The 22,555-nt window shown below is 39.4% G+C and overlaps 1 protein-coding gene across 2 annotated transcripts in view; it reads right to left on the reverse strand.

Annotated features, from left to right (window-relative positions):
- The window catches only part of UNC79 (unc-79 homolog, NALCN channel complex subunit), a 194,234-nt gene that overhangs the window by 33,035 nt on the left and 138,644 nt on the right, over positions 1-22,555 (reverse strand). For both annotated transcript variants that reach the window (XM_035728283.1, XM_035728282.1), the window contains 7 exons: positions 21,396-21,434; positions 15,393-15,505; positions 15,219-15,304; positions 14,133-14,306; positions 11,073-11,141; positions 7,993-8,103; positions 1,140-1,244 (listed from right to left, as the gene is read on the reverse strand). In XM_035728283.1, coding sequence (XP_035584176.1) covers positions 1,140-1,244; positions 7,993-8,103; positions 11,073-11,141; positions 14,133-14,306; positions 15,219-15,304; positions 15,393-15,505; positions 21,396-21,434 — 697 coding nt within the window. The remainder of the gene's footprint in view (positions 1-1,139; positions 1,245-7,992; positions 8,104-11,072; positions 11,142-14,132; positions 14,307-15,218; positions 15,305-15,392; positions 15,506-21,395; positions 21,435-22,555) is intronic.

The raw sequence follows: 22,555 nt of genomic DNA on the forward strand, positions 1-22,555 counted from the left end.
CATCCGGAAGAAATAAAACAGTTATGACTCATTTCCTGCGCACTTTGCACAAAGGCAGTCTGAATGATACCCTGGTCCCAGGCATAGTGCATGGCCACGTCTTTAAGTCTAGCCTTGGAGTATGAGGCGGGGTCCCAGTCTACCTGACCCCCTGCTAACTTCTCTAGTGTACCAGTCTGCTTTTCTCAACTTCATCCTCAGGTCATTATCCCTAAATTTATTCCACCTTCCTGTTAAAGCCTCCCCCCATTGCTTGAAGCCAGTCAGCCCCTGGTGCTGAACCCCAACCTCATAAAAGACACCCACCAGTCCTTGGTGGCCTAGCTCAAATGCCACCGCTTTCATGAAATCTTCCCTGATTTCACATCAGATGAGATGGGATGCCTCCTGCTCTTAACTCCCCACCAGGACTTTGTTTATATATCTCTCTCTCACAGCACTAGTCAGAGCCTATCACGTGTGATAAAAACCTGCACACTTGTCTAAGATGCTGAGCTAAGGATGCCAGGGATGGAGGGCTTCAGCCCCTCATCAGCAACCCTACAGCCAAGAGCATTAACTCGGTAAGTTCTCTAGAACCTTCTTTGTATGAATTCAAGCCCTTCTGCCTCGGGGCTCCTATGGGTGCTGGTACTTTTCACCTCCACCTGCCACCCTGGCTGGACTCCGTACGTCCTGCCACTTGATTGTCTGTGGTTGGGCCCACCCTCACCTTCAATTCTGCTTCATGGAGATGTGGTGATCCACCCATATGGACATGACTCTACAACCAGACCTCAGCCTAGTCCCCCATTTGTGGCTCCATCAGTCCCCTACCAGCTCCGGTAGCCATTCATGAGTTGCCCTCCGACCTATCCAGGTGTAAATTTCTTGAGGGCAGAAATTAGTGTCCCCTTCTTCTTTGGCCCCTCACAGCACTAGTTCCATCGTAGGAACAAAATAAATGCTCCCTTTCTGTCTTGCTTAGCCAGTGGAAGTGCCAAGCGCGTAATATTACTTCGGTCATGGCTCATGTAAGATAGATTAGTTCTCATTTCTGGGAGGAGTTATTCGATTGATGCATATGCCCCACACCTTTCTTAATTTTTCCAAACATGGTGGATCTTGTGGAAAGTATTACAAACAACACAGAAGCCCACCTGGACAAGCAGGAGGAGGTTTGTATCTGGTAAAGGGGATTTGAGCTTCAGGGCCTGCAGGAGCTCCAGAACAACACTACGAGACAAGTAGAATTTATCCCGCTCCTAAACAGAACAAAAGAGAAGAAGGTAAGCTATGTCTAAAAACTCGGTTAGAACAGATCTATGTCAAAAGAGCTTCCAAAAGATTCACAGGTTGGAAATGAAAACCAGTATTTGAAAATGCATAATGAACTGTCCTTAAGAAATAAAACTCAAACGAAAAAGAAAAAAATTTAAAGGGCATTTTTGTGTGCGTAATGAGTTTATAGAAGCACTGAGAACACATCATTCAATGGATAAAAAAAAGATAGGATATCTCTTAAATACTGAAACCACTGGATTGGGTTCTTGTTCACAGGAAATGGTAAGTTCCAAGAAATGCAGAAATTAAACAAATCGAAAAGCATTATTTCCAAAAGAAAATGATTTAGAGAAAAATATATACAGCTATTTTCAGGGTCTCGTATCCTCTCTAAAGAACCCACTTTTCAAATGTGCTGCTTAAGCATGCAAAAAAATAGAGAGATGGAGTATATTATGTACTACCCCCATCTTTGTCAAATCGCAACATGTTGCTTTATTTAACATTTTTCACAATAAATAAAACATCCCAGAGGGGCGCCTGGGTGGCTCAGCTGGCTAAGCGTCTGACTCTTGGTTTCCACTCAGGTCATGATCTCAGGGTCATGAGACCAAGCCTCACATCAGGCTCCACACTTTGGAGCCTGCTTAAGATTCTCTCCCTCCCTCTCCTTCTGCCCCTCCCCCTACAACTCATGTGCTTGCTAGCTCAAAAAAAAAAAAAAAAAAAAAATCACAGAAACAGCTGCAACTACCTATATGGTGCTCTCTTTTCTTTCTCCCTTCCTTGAAGTAGCCACTATTCTGAATCTGGTGCTTATGTTTTTACTACATATGCATGCCTTCATTACAAGGTATAATATTATTTTTGCATGTCTTTGTAACTTTCTATTACAGTATCATACTGTGCATCTTTCTGCAACTTATAACTTCTCACTACATTATATTTTTTAAATGAGTCCCTATTGATACATGTAGCTCTAGTTCTTTCAACTAAACGGTTTAATTATATTTTATTATATGAACACACCAGAATTCACTGATCTGTTCTCCTGTTAATAGAACACGAGATCATTTTCAATTTTGTAAGTTTTTTTTATTGCCAACTACAACACACATGCAGAAAAGTACATAAGACACAAATGTGCAGATAAAATGGATTCGTATAGTCTGAACGTCAAGGTCAAAGAGCAAGCACATCGCAAGCACCTCAGAAGCCCGCTGTGTGCCCTTTCCCGATCATAACCAAGTAACCGGATCTACTTTCTTTTCTTTCTCATTTTTACTCATGGTATACTGTCCTCTTCTATGTCCAATGATCTTTGCGTGCTGAAAGTTTTATTAAAAAATTATTTCTAGAAATCATTCGAGGCCTGAAATGTTCTCTTCATCCAAAGAGCTCTGTTTGCTTTTTGCCAGGTTCCTGGAAGCACTAGCCTGGTCCAGGGTTACCTTAATAAACACACAAGCCTTGTAATATCTTATCTTGGGCCACCAGAGGGTGTGACACTGAGCTCAATTGGTGTGAGGACATTTCATCTCTGGGTTACCTTTACTTTGTGGTCCTGTGCAGAATCAGACCGAGTCCCTGCTATTGAAAGGTCCTGGATTCTGACTCTTGTTCCCTTCCTGGATCTTCCAGAAATGAAACTCAGCCTCTCAGTCACATCTCTGCATTTCTGTGCTCTCCCAGATCTTAGCCTGGTGATTCATCTGTATCTGGTTAGCATTTTGATGCACTGAAGTTTTCAGAAAATATTCTGTTCGCTTCTTTTTTAACTTTTAAGTGGGAAGATAGGTTCAAATGATCTAGCCCATTATTATCAGGAGAGAAGTCTAAAATTTTTATTAAAATTACACTAAATTTATAGGTTATTTTGTGAGAATTAACTTTCTTTATTATGCTGGATCCTCATCCATGAACAATGAGATCTGTCTCCATTTATTTAACGTTGTCGAATAAAACTTTCTGGTTATCTCCATAAAGTTCTTGCACATTTCTGTTAGATTTATTCTTTGTTGACACAATAAATGACATTTTTAAATATATTTAAATTATATTGTTCAAATCTAGTAAGTCTTATTCATTTTTTATCTGCTTGATCTATTAATTACTGAAAGAGAGGTGTCAAAATCTCCCATTATGAGTATGAATTTGGCAACTTTGTAATTCTATTCATTTTTGGTTTACATGTATTAAGGCTGTATTATTAACTGCACAAGTTTTAGAACTGTCACATTTTCCTAGTGAATTGTTCCTTTTATCAATACAGGGCAACCTTCTTTATAATCATACGTTTTAACTTAAATTTCGTTTACTGGTTTCAGCTTTATTTTAGTTAGTATTTCCTGGTATATTTTTAAACTATTTTTCTTTCACATTTTCAACAGTGTCTTTAGATGTGTTTTAGATATATCTCTTATAAATAACACATAGCTGGATTTTAAAAATCAAATCCAAAAATTGCTGGGGCGTCTGGATGGCTCAGTCGGTTAAGCCTTTGACTCTTGGTGTCAGCTCAGGTTGTGATCTCAGTGTCTTGAGATTGAGCCCTGAGACGGGCTCTGTGCTCAGCTTGGGATCTGCTTAAGACTCTCTCCTCTGCCCCTCTCTCCCTGCCTCTCTCTCTCTCTAAAATAATTTTTTAAAAATCCATAAATTCCTTATATTCATTATGATTATTGGAATACTGGATTCATTTTTTTAAGATTTATATGTTGAATGCTTTAACTCTAAACCCCAACTACACATAGTCCTCTCATCTTGTAGTTATTCAGTATTTTAGTGTCATCTTGTTTGTGTATCCACCCAGTCATTATTTTAATTATTACTGCTTTATACTGTCAATGATCACTTAAGAGTTCTCTACTTGACCAATTTCTTAGAGCATCAGTCCTTCATACATTTCACTCCTTCTTGGTTCAATTTTGTTCTTATTGTAATATATCTTTTAGTACTTGTTTCTGTTGAGAATATATTAGAAAATTTCGTATTTTCCTAATAGTTGATTTATTTAGCCATCACTCTTATTTTTTTTAAGATTTATTTATTTATTTGAGAGAGAGAAGTAGAGAGAGAGAACAGGAACAGGGAGGGGGCAGACTCTCTGCCGAGCAGGGAGCCTGATGTGGGTCTCGATCCCAAGACCCCAGCTTGTTTTGTTTAATTTTGTTAAAATTAAACAAAATAAAAGACTTTATTTGTGGTCTATTACCTGTCCTATGTTTACAAATGTTATGTATATGCTTTTTCTTTTCTTTTTTTTAAAGATTTTATTTATGTATTTGACAGAGAGAGACACGGCAAGAGAGAGAGCACAAGCAGGGGGAGTGGGAGAGGGAGAAGCAGGCTTCCTGCCGAGCAGGGAGCCTGATGTGGGGCTCGATCCCAGGACCCTGGGATCATGACCTGAGCCGAAGGCAGACGCTTAACGACTGAGCCACCCAGGAGCCCCTAATATTGGAAATTCTTATGGGGAATAATCTTGCTGCTTTTGGACTCTGCTGCTGTACCTCATGGTGGATTATTTCTTTACATGCTTTGTAATTTTAGTTTGTAAACTCATGTTCATCAGGATTGTAATTCTGGAAATTCTGTTGGGCCTAGATTGAAGTCCTACCCATGCAGAGAGGTTTGAGGATTGATCTTGAGCTTATTTCTCCCAAACACTCCAATGCTATTACCTGCTCTATATCAGTGTTACTTGACTTTTCATTCTGGGGACTCACAGAGCATGTAGGTATTTTAAATGCACACTCCAAATATGTTCAAAGATACGCTCATGTTTACTAATTCTCAAGGGAAACTATAACTCTTTCTCAGTTCCTAGGCTCAGATCCCATTCTTTTTCACCTCTATATAAGAATATATTCTTTCCAAATCACCCTTTTACTAAATGTATAGGCTTTCAATGGTTCTGACTTTCTGCTAGGGATGACTCAGAGCCAATTCCAAGCCTGAAACAGTCCCAAGACCTTCTCTGTGTGGGATTTAAAACACACGTCACTAATGATAAATGGTACAGCCACTGTGGAAAAGAGTATGGAGCTTCCTCTAAAAATTAAAAACATAAATACCATATGATCCAGTAATTCCACTATTGGGTATTTACCCAAAGAAAATGAAAATATTAATTCAAAAAGATTTATGTACCCTTATATTTACTGCTGTATTATCTACATTAGGCAAGTGTCCACTGATAGATGAGTGGATAAAGAAGATGTGTACACACACACACACACACACACACACACACACACAGGAATATTACTTAGCAATGAAAAAGAATGAACTCTTGCCATTTGAGACAACACAGATAGACCTATAGAGTATTAGGCTAAGTGAAATATGTCAGACAGAAAGAAAGGGCCACATAATTTCTCTTATATGTGGAATCTGAAAAACAAAACAATCAAAAAACAGACTCTTAAATACAGAGAACAAAACTGGTGGTTGCCAGAGGGGAAAAGGGTGAGGGGATGCATGAAACAGATAAAGGGGATTAAAAGATACAAACTTCCAGTTATAAAAATAAATAATTCATGGAGATGAAAAGTACAGTATTGGGAATATAGTCAATAATAGTAATAATGTTGTATGATGACAGATACATTTATTGTGGTGAGCATTAAGTAATCTATAGAATTATCGAATCAATACAGTGTATACCTGAAATTAACCTAACATTGTATGTTGACTATACATCAACTAAAAATAAATAAATAAAATAAAATAAAATTAGATATATGCAAATCTAAAAAACAAAACTCGAGCCACTAAGCTCCTAAGACAAGTAACTCCCCTACCTCAGGAACTGCTACAACAATATCAGCTTATATGCTTACCACTCTGGTTCTCAATTTCTTCTCCAATTTTGCCCCTTTCAGTTTTACAAAATTACCTAAACATTTAAAATCATGTTCATTACATTTTGTCCAGCACTTCTATTAAGTGGGACAATTTTCAATTATCTAGACTGCCAGATTGCCAGGAAGATAAGTCTCCAAAGCCCTTACCTTTCCATGCCTTTTCTCTTGACTAAACAGGGGAGAAGTTTCAATAAGACAGTGCTCTTTCTTAAACTATTTCCAAAAGCTTCCCATTACCCATGAAGAAAGTGGGAACACCCTAAGACTGAAGCTTTCCACAAGAAATAGTCATGTTGAGTTGGACAACTGGGAATGGGTACATGACAACAGGAAGTGGGAGGCCACTAAAGTGATGATTGGTTAGGAGGGCATTTAATGTATAATGAATGTTCAAAACTAGGAATATCCTGACTTCAAAATAATGGAAGGTCCTCTGTAATCAATCTCTATAGTGCACAGCATTGAAAGCACAAACTCATTATGCTTCTTCCTCTTAAAGAATGTATAATTTAAACAAACCAAGCATAAAGAAAATTAAGAAATAAAATGACTTATTTTCATTGTATTCATATATCTTTTCATTGTCTCTGGTACTGTGCCCTACCAGAGGCTCTATTGTTTTAAGTGACCAAAAAAAAAAGGAGTTAAGTTATTTTTCAGGAAGGATTTGAAAGAAGAAAAAAATGCTGATTATTTGGATAGTTAGAAAACATATTGTTCCAGGCAGAGTAATAGTTTATAATCAGAAAGACTAAAGAGAAGATTCTCACGGAACACTTAACATGGTAGAATGGACACAAGATGGTATGAAAAAAGACAAGAGTATTTTAAATAGAATGAAAGCCTTGATATAAAATTGGATTTTTTTAAATAGGGAAAATAAAAGGCTTGTAGAAATGGACAACATGAATAAAGGAATATTCTGAATGTTCAAGAAGGAACAACAGAAACAGACCCCATCGAAAATAAACTTGGAACATTTGGAAATTGGAAGAGTTAACATTGCACATTGTTCTTAAAGACAGAGACGCTCCCAGTTGGCCCTGCCTTTCCGTTAGAATGGCGTCTCCCAGCTCCAACGAGGCTGCTGTGTGCCCTGGGCAAGCAGTACTTTTCCAATTCCTCAGTAGTGGGCCAGGGGAGACTAAAGACAATGCAATACAGAAACCATTTTGAGGGCAAGATGACAAAAGATGAGATTACAATCTCAGAGGACAAGAACCCAGAACTGGGGAGATAGACAAGTGATGAGAATTAAGGAGCACTCTACGGGATTTTACAAATGACAAGCTGATTTTTTTTTTTTTTTTTTTTTTTTTATTTGAGAGAGAGAGAATGAGAGACAGAGAGCATGAGAGGGAAGAGGGTCAGAGGGAGAAGCAGATCCCCCGCCGAGCAGGGAGCCCGATGCGGGACTCGATCCCAGGACTCCAGGATCATGACCTGAGCCGAAGGCAGCTGCCCAACCAACTGAGCCACCCAGGCGCCCCTAGCTGATATTTTTCTACTTTGGGTATAAAAACGACATGCTGTGATGGCTTGCCCACTAATCACGGGATGGTGAACTTGAAAAAGACCTAAAGAGGTCATTTAGACCACTGGCTCATTTCATTTACAATATCTCTTCTCTTCTAAACCATATGACCCTCATTTCTCCAAATGTGTATATTTAAGATACAGTATATATATATATATATATTTGCATAAAGTGTTTCCTTCCAATGATATTTATTTGACCTCAGTAGAACTGCTCATGTTTAACTATACTGAAGCAACTAACCTAACAAGCATCGACACTGGTTAGAAAGAATGTTCCTGCCAGTTTTCAGTTTCCTGGGAACAAACACGGAGGCAAACTTACCTTCGTGAAAGCTCGGTAACACAGACCACACACCTCCACCAGGTAGGCCAGAGTAAAGACAGCATTCTGAATTACAAAGCTGAGCAGTTTTGAAAATGGCTCCAACAGACTCTGCAATGAGATTGGGACCAAATAAAATCAATTGCTGATTCTTCCATTAAAAAAGAAAAAGTCTTAAAGTCTTCTGATACTTTAACTAATGGGATCCTTCCTTTATTTAAAATCTGGTGCCAGGTGGCTACTAGAGCAACTCTGTTGGTCTAACAAGAACAGAACTGGACCTTCAATGAATGCCTTAAAGGGCATGATTTAATCATCTTACTGCTCCAAAAACAATCCATTTTTCCAAGTGGCATCATTTATAAACCTTATCAACTCCAATCCCGTCCTCATGCCCACTCCCAGGAATCAAGGCTCTATGAGGTTTGGATGAGGATTTTCCATTCTTTTTCTCAGAATCTGTAGGCATCTATGGGCTCATCCATCCCGCTCCTTTGAAACCTGACATCTCAGTTAAATAGCACAAACCACCCTGCATGTTAAGTACAAAGCACTATTAGCTTAGATAAAAACTCATCACGACCCAGCTTCCTGACAGTGTTTATCAGGAAGGCACAGTTTTGGTTTCTCCATCTGAATCCCACCCATAAAGGGTCAGTTTTAGATCCATCTGCTCTCTGAAGTCATTTAGAAACATTTATTGAGCACCTACTAAGTATTAGGCAGAGTTGGGTGCTTTTATATAGTTTATCTTGTTCAAATTTCTTATAACAATCCTGGATAGACAGTGTGTTATAATAGTTAATGACATAAGCTATAGAGTCTCACACAATTATTTTCAAAACTCTAGCACTCTGTGACCTGGAATAAATGATTTAACCTTCCTGGAGGTAAAATAGGGATAATCAGGGCCTCCACCTCATTAGTGTTGCTATGAGAAATTGGGGAGGTAATGTAGGTAAAGGGCTTGGCAGCAGTGAGCCCTAGGTCACTGTTCGCTGTGACCTGCTTCAGAACTCTGGAGCTCTGGTGTCCAGAGCTGCCTATTCTGCAGCTGAGGCTTAAGCAGGCAAGGAGCTTGCCTAAGGCCATACAGCTATTGAATGGAATTCAAGTCCAAATTCCAGGGCAATTTTCCAGAGGCAGAACTGCTCTTTAGGGAAGACAGAATTCTAATTGGGCTCCAAAAGATTTCCACACCATGATTTCCACTACTTCTCAATGTCCGTAGTCCTAATGGTCTGGATTATAAAAGCAAACATGCTCAATGTGCAAAGGTAGGATCTGCAGGAAAGTACAGAGGAGGAAATAAAAGTCCATCATCCCACCACCTCGTGATAACATTTTACATATCTCCCTTCCTGCTGCACTCCAGTTTACTTGGTTGAAATCTTACACATACACAATCCTATATTTTGTTAATTTCATTTTGTTACCACAATAACATAAGAAATTTCCAATGCTATTTAATTCTTCATAATCATCCATTTTTGTGGCCAAAATGTCACATCTTATTATAAATAACATCCCAATAAATGTTTTGTGTGAAATTTACATTCTCATTTTCTTCTTTAGAAGAGATCCTGGAAAAGGAATGATTCAATCAGAGGATATGAAAATTTTTGAGATCCTTTCTCCTTATTGATACAAAAATAAATCTGTTACATATTAGTTGCACCTGAGGATAAGAATTCTGTCCTTCATTTGTTTCTATTCCCCATAGAAACCTGTGTAGTGCTTTCCATATAGAAAATCTTAAAGGAACCCTTTGAAATAGTACTGCTGATTCGGTATTTGCTCTATATAAACGTTGTTGACTTGAAATACTGATGATGGATGAATGGTGACAGGACTATAGCTCCAGTGAATACATAATGCATCTTTATTCATCAAAAAAAGGAACCTGAATTCAAACCTATATAGAAACTTGTTTTTTTACCCAGCAAAGCAGCAAAGAGATGGGGAAATAAGGCACAACAGAAAAATCAAGGAACTTGGAATCAAAGGATCTAGGTTCAAGTCTCAAACCTTCCACTAACCAGCTACGTAACCTTGGCCAAGACAATTCATCTCTCTGAGCCTGTTTCCTTAGCTTTAAATGATCAGATTCGACCAAATGATCTCTTTGCAACTTTCCTGCATAAACTAGTAGTTTATGAAAGCACAGTCAAGGTATAAAGTTACCGGGTATGTGGCTTCTTGGTATTTAACTAGTAGTCATAAGCCATTGCTGTACAAACTATTGCATCATTGTATATAATGCAGCCCAGGAATACAAAGGTAAATGAGACACAGTGCTGGACTTCATGAAGCTCACAGTCTCACTGGGGAGACTTTCATACAATTTAAGTGTTACTACAGAGAGCTCTATCAAGTATTGTGGGATCTGATATAGGAGAAAGTTGCTACAGAGCATCCCAATTCACTTTTTTAATTTAAATGGGATTCAGATTCTCATCTTGAAGAATGAGAAGTTCACCTCACCAACAGGAGCATAAAGCATTTCAGGCAGAGGAAATGGCCGAAGCCAAGGCAAGGAAGTATGAAATTAAATAAGATTATAAACATAAAGCAGTTAGCATAATGCCTGCCATATGGTAAGTGCTCAACAAACAGTGGTTGTTGTTTTGATGATAATGATGAGGATTCTGGAAGTAGGCAGGAGGCATGGGGGATGGGACAAGTAGCCAAAGCCGAAATTAGAAAGGTAGGCCGGCAAATTAATGAAGTACCTTCTTGTATGCCACATTAAGGAATGTGGACACTCTCCTAAAAGAAATGAGAAGTGATCAAAGATGTTAAAGTAAGGAACCAGGGCAGTAAGGTCTGTGTTTGGAGGGATCACCTAGATCATAGTGTAGAGGACGGACTGGCCATGCCCAGGACAAAGAGGGCCAATTGTAAAAAACGATTTTGTGATGTATTAGAACTTTTCACACTAGAAACTTTCACCGTGTTTGAAAGTGAAACATTCAGTATGCGATTAACTATTTCTTCAGTATTACTACCTGCCTGTCTTTTTAGATTACAAAATAACCGAATAACCAATGGGTTGTTTTTCTGGAACATACAATACATACCCTTGTGGCATTGGTAGAGGGTATCTTCAAGAGGCAAATCATGATTCTCAAACTGGAATCTAAAGAACACTGTGAACAAATACGAAAAAAATAAACGTCAGTACCCTTCTTAATATATCTTTTGCTTCATGTATTTTTTATAAGTGTTTATTTTGGGAGGAAAAAATCTCAAATATAGCTGCCTCCTTAGTTTTCTATGCCATATATTCATGTTGAAAAAATCATTCTCAGGTGTAAAAAATTTAAAATATTAATTAAATAATATTAAACAACTAAATAGTTAAGCATAGCTCCTAAACTACTTCTCAGATATATTCTTAAAATTAAATCAGACAGAAAAAACTAATGATGTAATATATGGTGATTAACATAACAATAAAAAATTTAAAAAAAATAAAAAAAATTAAATCAGACAGAGAGTTGGATAAAGAACTGAATGGATGGATGCATGGATGATGGATGGATGGATGGATGGATGATGGATAGATGGATGAATGGACAGACAGACTGACAGATAGATGGGGAGGTAGATATCAAACGTGTTCAACTCTAAAAAGGTACACTAATTTGTCAAAGGCCATGTTGGGAAAAAAACAAAACAAAACTACTCAGATCTATTTAAAACCATTAGGCTTATTAGTCCAAATAAGAACCACTTTCGTCTGCCCTGCCTTTGCTACTGAAAGACATGACAAACACCTGTGAAAAAGCAGTAAAATTTCTACAAGAAAAAAAGTATGCCTCCCAAATCTGTTAGAGTTGTATTCTGGCAAGATTCTACATCAAATGTACTTTTTAAATTGAATTTACTGGTGGGGGGGATGTTACAACAAAAATAAGCAATATTATTTAACATAGTAAACATATCACAATAGTAGGTTATAGTTCAATCCCTGCAGCTGTGTACCATACTAACTTTTGAAGATAACAAATTAAGCCAGTGGTCCTCCAAGTAGAACCCCTGAACCGGCACCTTGAATTACTTAGAAATTTGTCAGAATGCAAATCTTCAGGCTGTACCTCCAATGAATCAGAAACTCTCAGTATCAGGTCCAAAAATCTGCTTTTAGCAAGTCCTGCAGGAACAATGATCCACCCTGAAGTCTGAGAGCCACTTCTCTAAACTGATGAGAACAAGCCACGGAAGGTTTTTCAACGGCTTAATGTTTTCCCCAGATAGTAAAAACAAAGCAGAAGATGATCAGAGGCAGTGCCCAGACCTGATCTAGCAGGGCAAGCTTTTACATAAATTCTGAAAGCGTTTTACTGGTACCTTCTAAGTGAACTATTGGTCTATTTAATCTGCTCAATACCCACCGGAGTTCATGTGACATTTACATTACTTTAAACCAGGGGCTGAAGACTGGTTGTTCCTCAGGTCCCCATGGTGTTTTAAAAATCAGGAAATATCATCTTCAAAACCATGGGAAGACCAACAATAGTAGGCCCGCATTCCCACACAATTGGCCGGTGTGCTGTAGGAGCTGGAGTCGTTAGAAGGGAGTGGTGCTTTCCATTTCTCAAGGGTCTCTGTTCTATTATCTTAAATCACTCCACTCATTAATCTTACAGTCAGGGTCCAAACGAGCAGGGCTGATTGTCACAAATTAGGCTTACCAGTTGTTTGCAGGTAGCAAGAGTTCCAACTGGTCAGTGATCAAGTTAAATATTTTGCTTCTAGCATCCATTTACAAGCATATGAATTTGCCATGCCTGAGCCACCCCTTCTCTTCAAGTGTATGGTGTTAAGCAATGAATAGTCCTGAATGGGGAGGTTCTATGGGGCCATGTTAAAATGCATCACTTGATTTCATACATGTGCATGTACAGTATCTATATACAGACATGGTTTCCCAGTACAATGCTAAACCTCTTTGGATTTATTCAGTGACTCCAGATTTGTGAGCAGACAGGATCGTGGGATGTAAGAGATGGTAAAGATCTCAGTATTCCCGCTTCTTGTGGGAACTTCAAACTCCAAGAAAACAGAATACACCAAGCTAAGGGTCCCTGAATTATCCTTACAGACCTCATTTTGGGGTCATATATTCCAAATCTGCTAATTTGAAAAAGGGCATTATCAGGGGTGGTTCGTCTTTATAAAACATTTTTCATACATGTAATACTCATTTCAGAAACGGTGCTGCCAACATGTAACTTCACTTGTCAGATCAACAAGTGATTGGTTTTCTTGTGAGTTGAATATTTCTGCAATTTGCATAAAGCACAAAAAGCTTGTGAAGGAAATGACGTTCAGAGACATAGAAATGGCCACTACCAGCCACCTCCTTTCTGCCTACTACTAGACTGAATGCCTTCAATTCACCCCTGCTTTAGAAGCACTGTAGGAGTCCGTTAGTGGAAAAGATACTGGACCAGGAGTCAAGAGACTGGAGTTCTAATCCTCACACTGCCATCACCTCTCTGAATTTGGGGTCTGCCATCTGGAAAATGGGGGCATTGGAAAGGGATGGTTTTTATAGATCTCTTCCAGCTTTTACAGTATAGAGTTCTGCTTCTGCATTTAATGGGCTTGTGTTGAAAATGTTCCTTAGGTCACCAGATTCACAGCTAGGTAATTTGTGTGTATTCTTGGAGGATAGTATGGTGGATACAGGGAGGGGGCGGTGATGTTGATGGCAAAGCAGCCAAACAGAAATATAATATCGTCTTGGTTTTGCAAATACTTTATTCACAAACACATAAACAATCACTTCCCTTTAGATAGTTCTCTGAAACTTAGCTCTACAGTGTATATCTAGTCTCCTTTTAGACAAAACTATGTATTTATTTACTTACACATTTATTGAGAAAAAATTCTGTATAAACATAATCTAGTATCTTTCTAATTTTTAAAAATCAACTGGAAACAGGAAATCACTATGTCAAAATACCTATTGCATACTGCCCTAAGTTTGTAACATTTGGAGAGCACAACCTAATTATACTCTGCACTTGGTGCCTAACAGAGATTCTGTACAGCCTTTTATTAAACATTATATCTAAGCAGATGGTTGGCAAACCGTAAGATCATAATTGAAAAGGAAATCCTGGACTTACCTTCAGAGGCAAAACACAAGGCAGCTTGGCAAAAAATGTCTGAAACTGGTTGCTGATTGTGGTCCAAAGGCTGCTAGGAGAATCCATGGGCAAAGCTTCCATGAAGGTAGCAATGTTTTCCAAACAGCGTATCATAGCACCCCCTGCTGGTAAATTCTTTTTGTTATTTAGACCCTAAAAACACAAAAGCATAGGCAATCAACTGCTGAAACAACGTGGGGATTCAGATAGCTATTTGTCTAAGATCAGTTTTAAAAAATCACATATTTACGGTTTAAACATGTGTTGTGTGCCTACTATATAGGTCATTCATTGTAATTGGCAGGAAGAGTACAAAGAATCAACAAATTCAGACAAACGGGAAAAACTGAGACCTTTAATTCAGTGAGAGAAGGTAAAATGTGAGCAAGAAATAAGAAACATCTTTTAAGGATCTGCAGTGAGCGTCGTTAGGTGCTAAGAAAACACAACGAACAATGCTTGCTGTAAACTCCGCTGGCCAAAGCCTGAGCATAACGGCTACAGAAGCAGTTTCTAGAGCCACCTGCCAACCCTCCAAGCTAACTGAGAGAGCTAATAAGCAGGGCACCGAACACAAAAACTCAGCCGCTGTGAGACAAAAACGAATAAGCAATGAAGCCGAGAATTGAATTCAAGCCTCGCGATGGAGCAAAGATGCAGGACTTGAATCCAAACCTCGCGATACAACAAATAAGTAGGGAAGCTGAGACTTGAATCCAAGTCTCGCGATACAGTGCGCACTGCTCTACCCAACGCACCTTCTGAAAGCCTGAATGCTCAAGAGGGGAGTGTGCTTAACAGTTGCCTATCCACCGCTGAGTTGAGGGTGTCCAGACGCTTTAAATGAATAGTAAATCCGCACAAAACAGCAATGTCCAACTGACATGCTTCCGTGCATTGGCAATTTTTACTTTTAATTAATTTTAAACATTTAAATTACTTAAGATGAATTTGACATTTTTGTATTTAACATAAATTTAATTTTTAAATTAAATGACTGAATTAATTCCTCAGCCGCGATTTCAGGAGGGGCGGGGCTTAGAGGTGTCATTAAAGCAAACCTACCTCCAGGAGCTGACTGAGAGCAGCTATAGAGCTCAGTTCATTGAAGTCCATCAGAGACGTGGCTAAGGTCCGTAAAAAAGTCCCATCTGGAAAGTCAACAATCAGATTTAGTAGTGTTTGGGTTTTGGCGACAAGGCACGTTTGTGGTGGCTGAATTCCCCGTGGAGGAATTACCTTTGATAGTGCTCTGGAACAGCTGCGGGAAGATGCCGTTGGGGGCCAGCTGATGGAAGATGCAGCGCAGGAACTGCTTGGCCACCCCCGCAGCGTTGCCAGGAACCATCATGCTGGGGTTGCACAGAGAGAGAAAAGACAGGGACTCATGGAGCACCCAGCATGAGTTTAGGTATTTCTGAACCTCCTTATTTAGAGGTCAGGCATTGACACATCAATCCTCTTATGGAAGGTCTCCCTGTCATTTTCATCAGTGAGATGAAATATTGTAGTTACGTGCAGTCCTTGTTAACAATAAGTTTCTAGAAAGAGAGAACCAGGACATGTCGGAGTGGTCCCAGACTAATGAATTCCAGCCACCCCCAGAGTACAGAAGAGGCTTCTGAGGCCCAGAAAGAAAACGTGACCTGCAAAGGCTCCAAGTCCGGAACATGGCAGAGTCAGGACAAAACCCGGATGAGATTATCAGCAAGACCCTCCCGGAAAGTGTCATTAGCTAAGAGAGAGCTGATCTGAGGGGAAATGCAGGGAGGGAGATGTTCATAGCTATTGGGAAATAGAACTTTCCTTGGAGCACCTTGAGCCGGTACTTGTAGAAAGGAGAGGGCTTTGATCTGTGCGGTTCTACAGGACCTCTGCCCATCAAAAGAGGGAGCCAAGAGATGATTATGCCCCCTGAGACCAAAGTATCAGGAAGGACGTTCCCAGAGGTGATCAGGGGGTGAATTAACAGGAAGAAAGTAGAAATCAAAGAGCCCCAAATAGGTAAGTGGTAAAAAGTCCCTCTCACCTAAGCTGTTCCATTATGCTATGTCTACCCTGAAATGCTGATTCAAACTTGGTCAAAAACACTCTTCATGCAGCAATGACACCAAACTCATCCAAATTCTTTCAAAAATTAGGGAAGGAAGGAATCCTGCCCACCTTATTTCATGAGGCTAACATAGCCCTAAAACTAACATCAGATAAAGTCATTACAAAAAAGCAAACAAAACCAAAGCAAGAGGGAACAAAAAAGAAATGAAAACAAAAGGAAGACAAACCAGCAGTCCTCATGGACACTGAATCCAGCTATAGATAAAAAGGATGGTCAGTGACCAAATGGAGTTTATCCCAGTAACATAAGAAGGACTTAATATTCAAAATCCCATCAATGGAATTCAATATATTAAATAATAAAGGGAAAAACCACAGTTATTTCAATAGATACAGAAAACGCATCTGACAAATTTAACATCCGTTCATAATAAAAACTCTCGGCAAACTAGAAACAAAAGAAAACGTCCTCAATCCAGTAAAGAGCATCTATGAATATATAATTATTGGTGAGATACAAAAGAGTTTTCTGTAAAAGCAAGAACAAGGCAAGGAGTCTCACTAACATCTTTATTATTGTACTGGAGGTCCTACTCATTGAAATATGACAATAAAAAACAAAAGGCATAAAAATCAGAGAGAAGGGACACTGTCACTATTTACAGAAATGACTTTTTTTTTTATATACGAATGCTTTTAGATCCTAAGAAATCTTTAAAAGCAACTACTACAACTAGTAAGTGAGCCCAGTTTATTACATTGCAGGGTTAATATAGCAATTTAATTGCATATTTATATACCAGCAGCAAAAGTTGGAAAATGAAATTTTTTTAAATTCCACTTACATTGGCATTAAAACACCCAAAAATTCTTGGGAATAAATTTAACAAAAGATGTTCAAGACCTCTACACTAAAAGCCACAAAACACTGCTGGGAGAAACAAAAAAGACTGAATGAAATTAGAATATATACCATATTCATGAATTGAAAGATTCAGTATTTTTATGCTGTCAGTTATCCTCAAATTGATTTATTGTCTCAGTACAATCCCAACAGGCTTTCCCCCCACCCCAACTGAGACGCTTATTCTAAAATGTATATGGAAATTTGGTAAATCTAGAATATCCAAATCAATCTTCTTGGAAAAAATGAGCAAAGTTGGAAGATTCATAATCTCAGACCTCAAGATTTATTATACAGCTACAGTAATCAAGACAGTGCGAGTAGGAAGGGAAAAATGAAGGGGGCGAAATCGGAGGGGGAGAACGAACCAAGAGAGACTATGGACTCTGAGAAACAAACTGAGGGTTCTAGAGGGGAGGGAGGTGGGAGGAGGGGGTTAGCCCGGTGATGGGTATTGAGGGCACGTACTGAATGGAGCACTGGGTGTTACACGCAAACAATGAATCGTGGAACACTACATCAAAAACTGATGATGTAATGTACGGTGATTAACATAACATAAAAAAAAAAAGAGTGTGGTGCTGGCTTAAGGATCAACATGTAGATCAACAGAACAGGATAGAGAGCTAGAAGTAGATCGACCCTTATAGTGTTATTTGATTTTAACAGACAACAGAGTGATCCAGTGGGGAAAGGGAAAGTCACTTTTTTCTTAATGGTGCTGAAATAACTAGGTCTCTACATGGGTAAAAAGGAACTTCAACCCCTACCCTCATACCGTACATAAAAATTAATTTGAAATGGATCATATACATGCTAAATATAAATAAACTTTTAGAGGACAACACTGGAGAATATATTCTTGATTTGAGGATGGGTGACAACAACAAGAAGAAATAGTCATAAACTATTTAAAAATTTTAAAACATTATGGGGCGCCTGGGTGGCTCAGTTGGTTAAACGGCTGCCTTTGGCTCAGGTCATGATCTTAGGGTCCTAGGATGGAGCCCCGAGTCAGGCTCCCTGCTCAGCAGGAAGCCTGCCTCTCCCTCTCCCTCTGCCCCACCCCCGCTCGTGTTTTCTCTCTCTCTCACTCCCTCTCTCAAATAAATAAAACCTTTAAAATTTTTTTAAAACATTAGATTTCATCTAAATTAAAAATATCTTATCAAAATATATATTAATAAAAGGAACAGGTAAGCCCCAGAGTGGGTGAAAATATTCTCAGGATATATTTAATAAAGGACTGGTATTTAGGCTATATAAAGTTCTGCAACTCAACCCAGTTAAAAATGTGCAAAAGGTCTGAACAGACACTTCACAAGAGAAGATTTACAGAGGGTCTTAAAGAGCACATGAAAAAATACTCGACAGCATTAGTCACCAGGGAAATGCAAATTTAAACTATCATGAGATACCCACCAGAATGGTTAAAATTAAAGAGACCAACACCACCAAATTTTGGCAAGAATGTGGAACAACCAAAGTCTCATGCGGTATTGGTGGGAATGTCACGTGGCACAAGCACTTTAAAGAGAAGTTCTGATAGTGTTTTACAAAATCAAACATACAATCCCATCCCTAGCTGTTTATCTAAGAAAAATAAAAACACTGGTTTACAAATAGGCTTGTATAAGAATGGTCCTAACAACAGCCTTATCTATAATAGTCCCAAACTGGAAACAATGCAAATGTCCATCAATAGGGGAATAAAATAAACTATGGAATAGTACTGAGCTCTAAAAAGGAAACAAACTATTGGTAACACGCAACAACATGGATGAATTTCAAAAACATCATGCTGAGTAAAAGAGGTCAGACACCAAGGAGCACATACAGTATCATTCCATTTATATAAAGCTCTATGGTAGAAAGAAAAAAATCAGGCTAGTATTTGCCTATGTGGGTTGAGCTTGGGAAGACGCACCAGGGAACTTTCTGGGGGCGATGGTAATGTTCTAAATCTTGACAGGGGTTTAGGTCATGCAGGGGTCCACATCTGTCAATAATCAGTGAACATACACATAAGGTATGTGTACTCTCTAGTATGGAAACTGTGCCCCAAAAGAAAAAAAGCCTTAAACAAAATCAAATTGTAGTGAATGATAACTTTGCCGAAGAATATATGAAATACGCTAATATCTGAAATTTACTTTGAAATGCATCCAAAACTAAAATGGATTGTCGGGGAGGCAGAAGGATGGAGAGACAGTTGGATATGTGATAAAGCAAGTAAAATGTTCATTGTAGAATCTAGGTGATAGGTATACAAGTGTTCACTATAACGTCCTTCCAACTTTGCAGTATATTTAATCTTTTATAATAAAAGGGAAAAAAAGTCTAAAAAAATTTCTATTAACTAAATGAGCATTAAAAAGAGGAGCAAATATCCCTAAAACCAAAAGTTACAGAAGCGCAGTAACAACAGCGCCATCTTATGTTTGTAGGAGCTACTGCAGTTACGCAGCCCCAGATACCCGATCCCTTGGACCTCCCAGCAAGTACCGCTGTGGCACAAGAAGGCTATACACAGTATCCCTCTTTTATAAATGAGAAAACTAAAGCAGAGAGATAAATGTGCCCGACGTCTCACCCACTACCCATTCCTACTCTCGTCTGGTCCCTTCTCCCCACTGCAGCCAGAGTAACCTTTCTACATGCTACACACACACCCCTTGCCACTTTAAACAGCCTTCAGCAGTTTCCCACTGCTGCTAGAAAGCCCAAAAGGTTTAATATGAATTATGGGCCCTGTATCATCTGGCAAGCCAACCTCACATCTCTGTGCTCTAGCCACACTGGCCTTTTGGTCGTTCTTCCTACACAGTCTGTTCTTTACCACCTGGAGACCTGGGCAGACGCTTTTTCCAGAGCTATTTGCACCATTAAACCCAAGGCATTTCTTTCAGATCTTAGTGTAAACACCGTTTCTTAAGGGAAGCCCTTTTGTCCTTCCTCCTTGCTCCCACTACCCAGATGACACCAGATCTACCAGCCCTCTTGGGCTCGCCCATCCCAGTAAATGGCACAGCCGTCCGTCCACCCAGCTGCTCAGACCAAAACCTGGGAGTCATTCTTGCCTTCTTTCTCTCACACCCAGCATCCAATCTATCCGCAAATTGTTGGCTCAGCTTTAACAACACTTCCTGAATATATCCCTAATAGGACCACTTCTCACTCCCTTAAACCAAGTCTTTATTAATTTATGCCTGCCACTGAAACCGTCTCCACGCTGGCTTCCCTGCTTCCACCCCTGACCTGTTTTCCTGCATGACCTATTTCCAACACAGAAGGCGAAGGATCTTTCCAAAACACAAGGGAAGTCATGGCGCTCCTCACTTCCTGCGTCCCTCGGTAAAAGCCCAACTCCTTACAATGGCCTCCTGGGCCCTACCTGGCCTGCCTCACCCTCACCTTGCCCACTCCTCTCTTACCCTTTCCCCTGCTCCTTCTGCCCCAGCCTGCCTTAGTCTTATTCCCCAAATATCCTGGGCACTTTCCTGACTTGCGCCTTTGCATCTGCTGTTTCCTCTGGCTGGAACGTTCTTTCTATAAATTGCCACATGGATCACTTTCCCCCCTTTTCAGGTTTTGTCCAAATACCACTTCCTCAGTGAGGCTGTCCTTTACCATTATTACATCCAAAATACCACCTCCGGCTGTTCTGTATTTGGACTTACCTGATTATTTTGCATAGCATTTAGCACTGAATGATATTAAATGACATTATGGGTTTTCTTGTTTGTTAATTTGCTTATTGTCTTGCCTCCTCAACTGGAATATATGCTCCAGGGGAGCCCAGACCAGCTGTTTTGTTAACAAGTATCCTCAGTCCCTAGTGGTCATTCCATAAATACTTGTTGAATAAATGAATGTTATTCAGTCTCCCTACACATTGTGTTCATCGCATTAAGCGCTGTTTACAATTATAAATTTGTGCAAACATTTTCTTCGTGTTGGCCTCACAGATAGACGGTAGGCCCCACAAGGGCAGGAATCATGTCACTTTTGCCCCCAACCGAAACCTAAGTACCTAGCACAGTGCCTGCTACAGAGTGGGCCTAAAATAAGTGTTGACTAAAATGAGTGAATGCATGAAAGAATAAAAAGAAATGAGTGAATGTAGGGATGAATGAATGAATGAACAGAAAATGATCGGATGCTCTCTGGAGCTGCAACTGAACCTAACATTCCTTGCACGGTACACACTCTGGTGTTTTAGAAACAGGATGAACATGCACAGGGGACAAAAAGAAAGATTTGGGCCCACTTTAGGACCTTACCTTTCTGCTTGATTAGAAAAAGTCGTGCTGGATGCCAATCTAGGAAAAGTAAACAGAGTTATATGAGTTTCTTAAGTTTTCACGAAGAAATGCACGAGTACTGCGGTAAGACCACTTGTGGCCCCAGTTCAGATAGGGAGACAAGGAAAACCATTGACCATTCCCCTGATTAGGGACAGTGGGCGAACTCAGTGGTCAGTCTCCAGGGTTCAACTTAGCCCAGTTCCTGAGATCTGCTTTCTGCATCAAATCAGATGCTTCCACAGAGACACACACAGTTAAGTTGGTTTAATATATAACCCGGCCAAGCTATGAACTGGCCACAGCAGCCAGTTTAGACAGAGAGCTGAACAGCATTTGACCCAGTCTGTCTCTTTACGTGTGAACTCAACTCAAATTCATTTCTTTGTATTCCACCTCTGAAACGTAACCACAAACAGCAAAAGCCTCTGCAAGACAGTAAAATAGGTAATAAGGGTATTTGTCAACTAATCTGTCAACAAATTGGGATGACATATTGCGAAGAGAAATGTATTAAGTAATCATTATATAACAGGTAATTTTTAATAATTATATCGTTCATACACATGGAAATATTCTATATGTATACTAAGAAAGAGAATGTCTAAACCCGCTAAATTGGTGGGTTTAGAAAAACATGTCTTGATCAATAAGATATTGATGAAACAAATAAGGGGAATGCTCAACTTCATTTACTTAAGACCACAAGAGTGCGCCCAGCCAACAATGCATTTGGAGAGGAATGGGGGGTCCGGCAACCACTAACACAAGATACCATTCCCAGTTGCTTTGGTTAATGACACTACAATGAATCAATAAGCAGTGGCAAATGAGATAAACAGTCATTAAGGGTGCAGCAAATGCAGTCTTGATGGCTGTATCTACAAAAAGGGGTGGGTAAATTTTAAGAGGGATCTAAGTAGAGAACAAACCTCAAAATCACAGAAAGGCTTGGGTGATAAATACTGAGCTTACATATGCTTAGAACACCCTGGAAATAGTTCCTGTGGGACTAACACAAATAAACTAAGTGGTCATAAATCCACATTACCTCATCTGGAACTGAGGCATGCAAGGGAGCCCCGAATCGGGTGAGGGCTGAATCCATTTCCTGGTAGGTTTGGTGATCAGGCTTAGGT

The sequence above is a fragment of the Zalophus californianus genome, chromosome 6 (assembly GCF_009762305.2).
Source record: "Zalophus californianus isolate mZalCal1 chromosome 6, mZalCal1.pri.v2, whole genome shotgun sequence".
NCBI lineage: Eukaryota > Metazoa > Chordata > Mammalia > Carnivora > Otariidae > Zalophus > Zalophus californianus.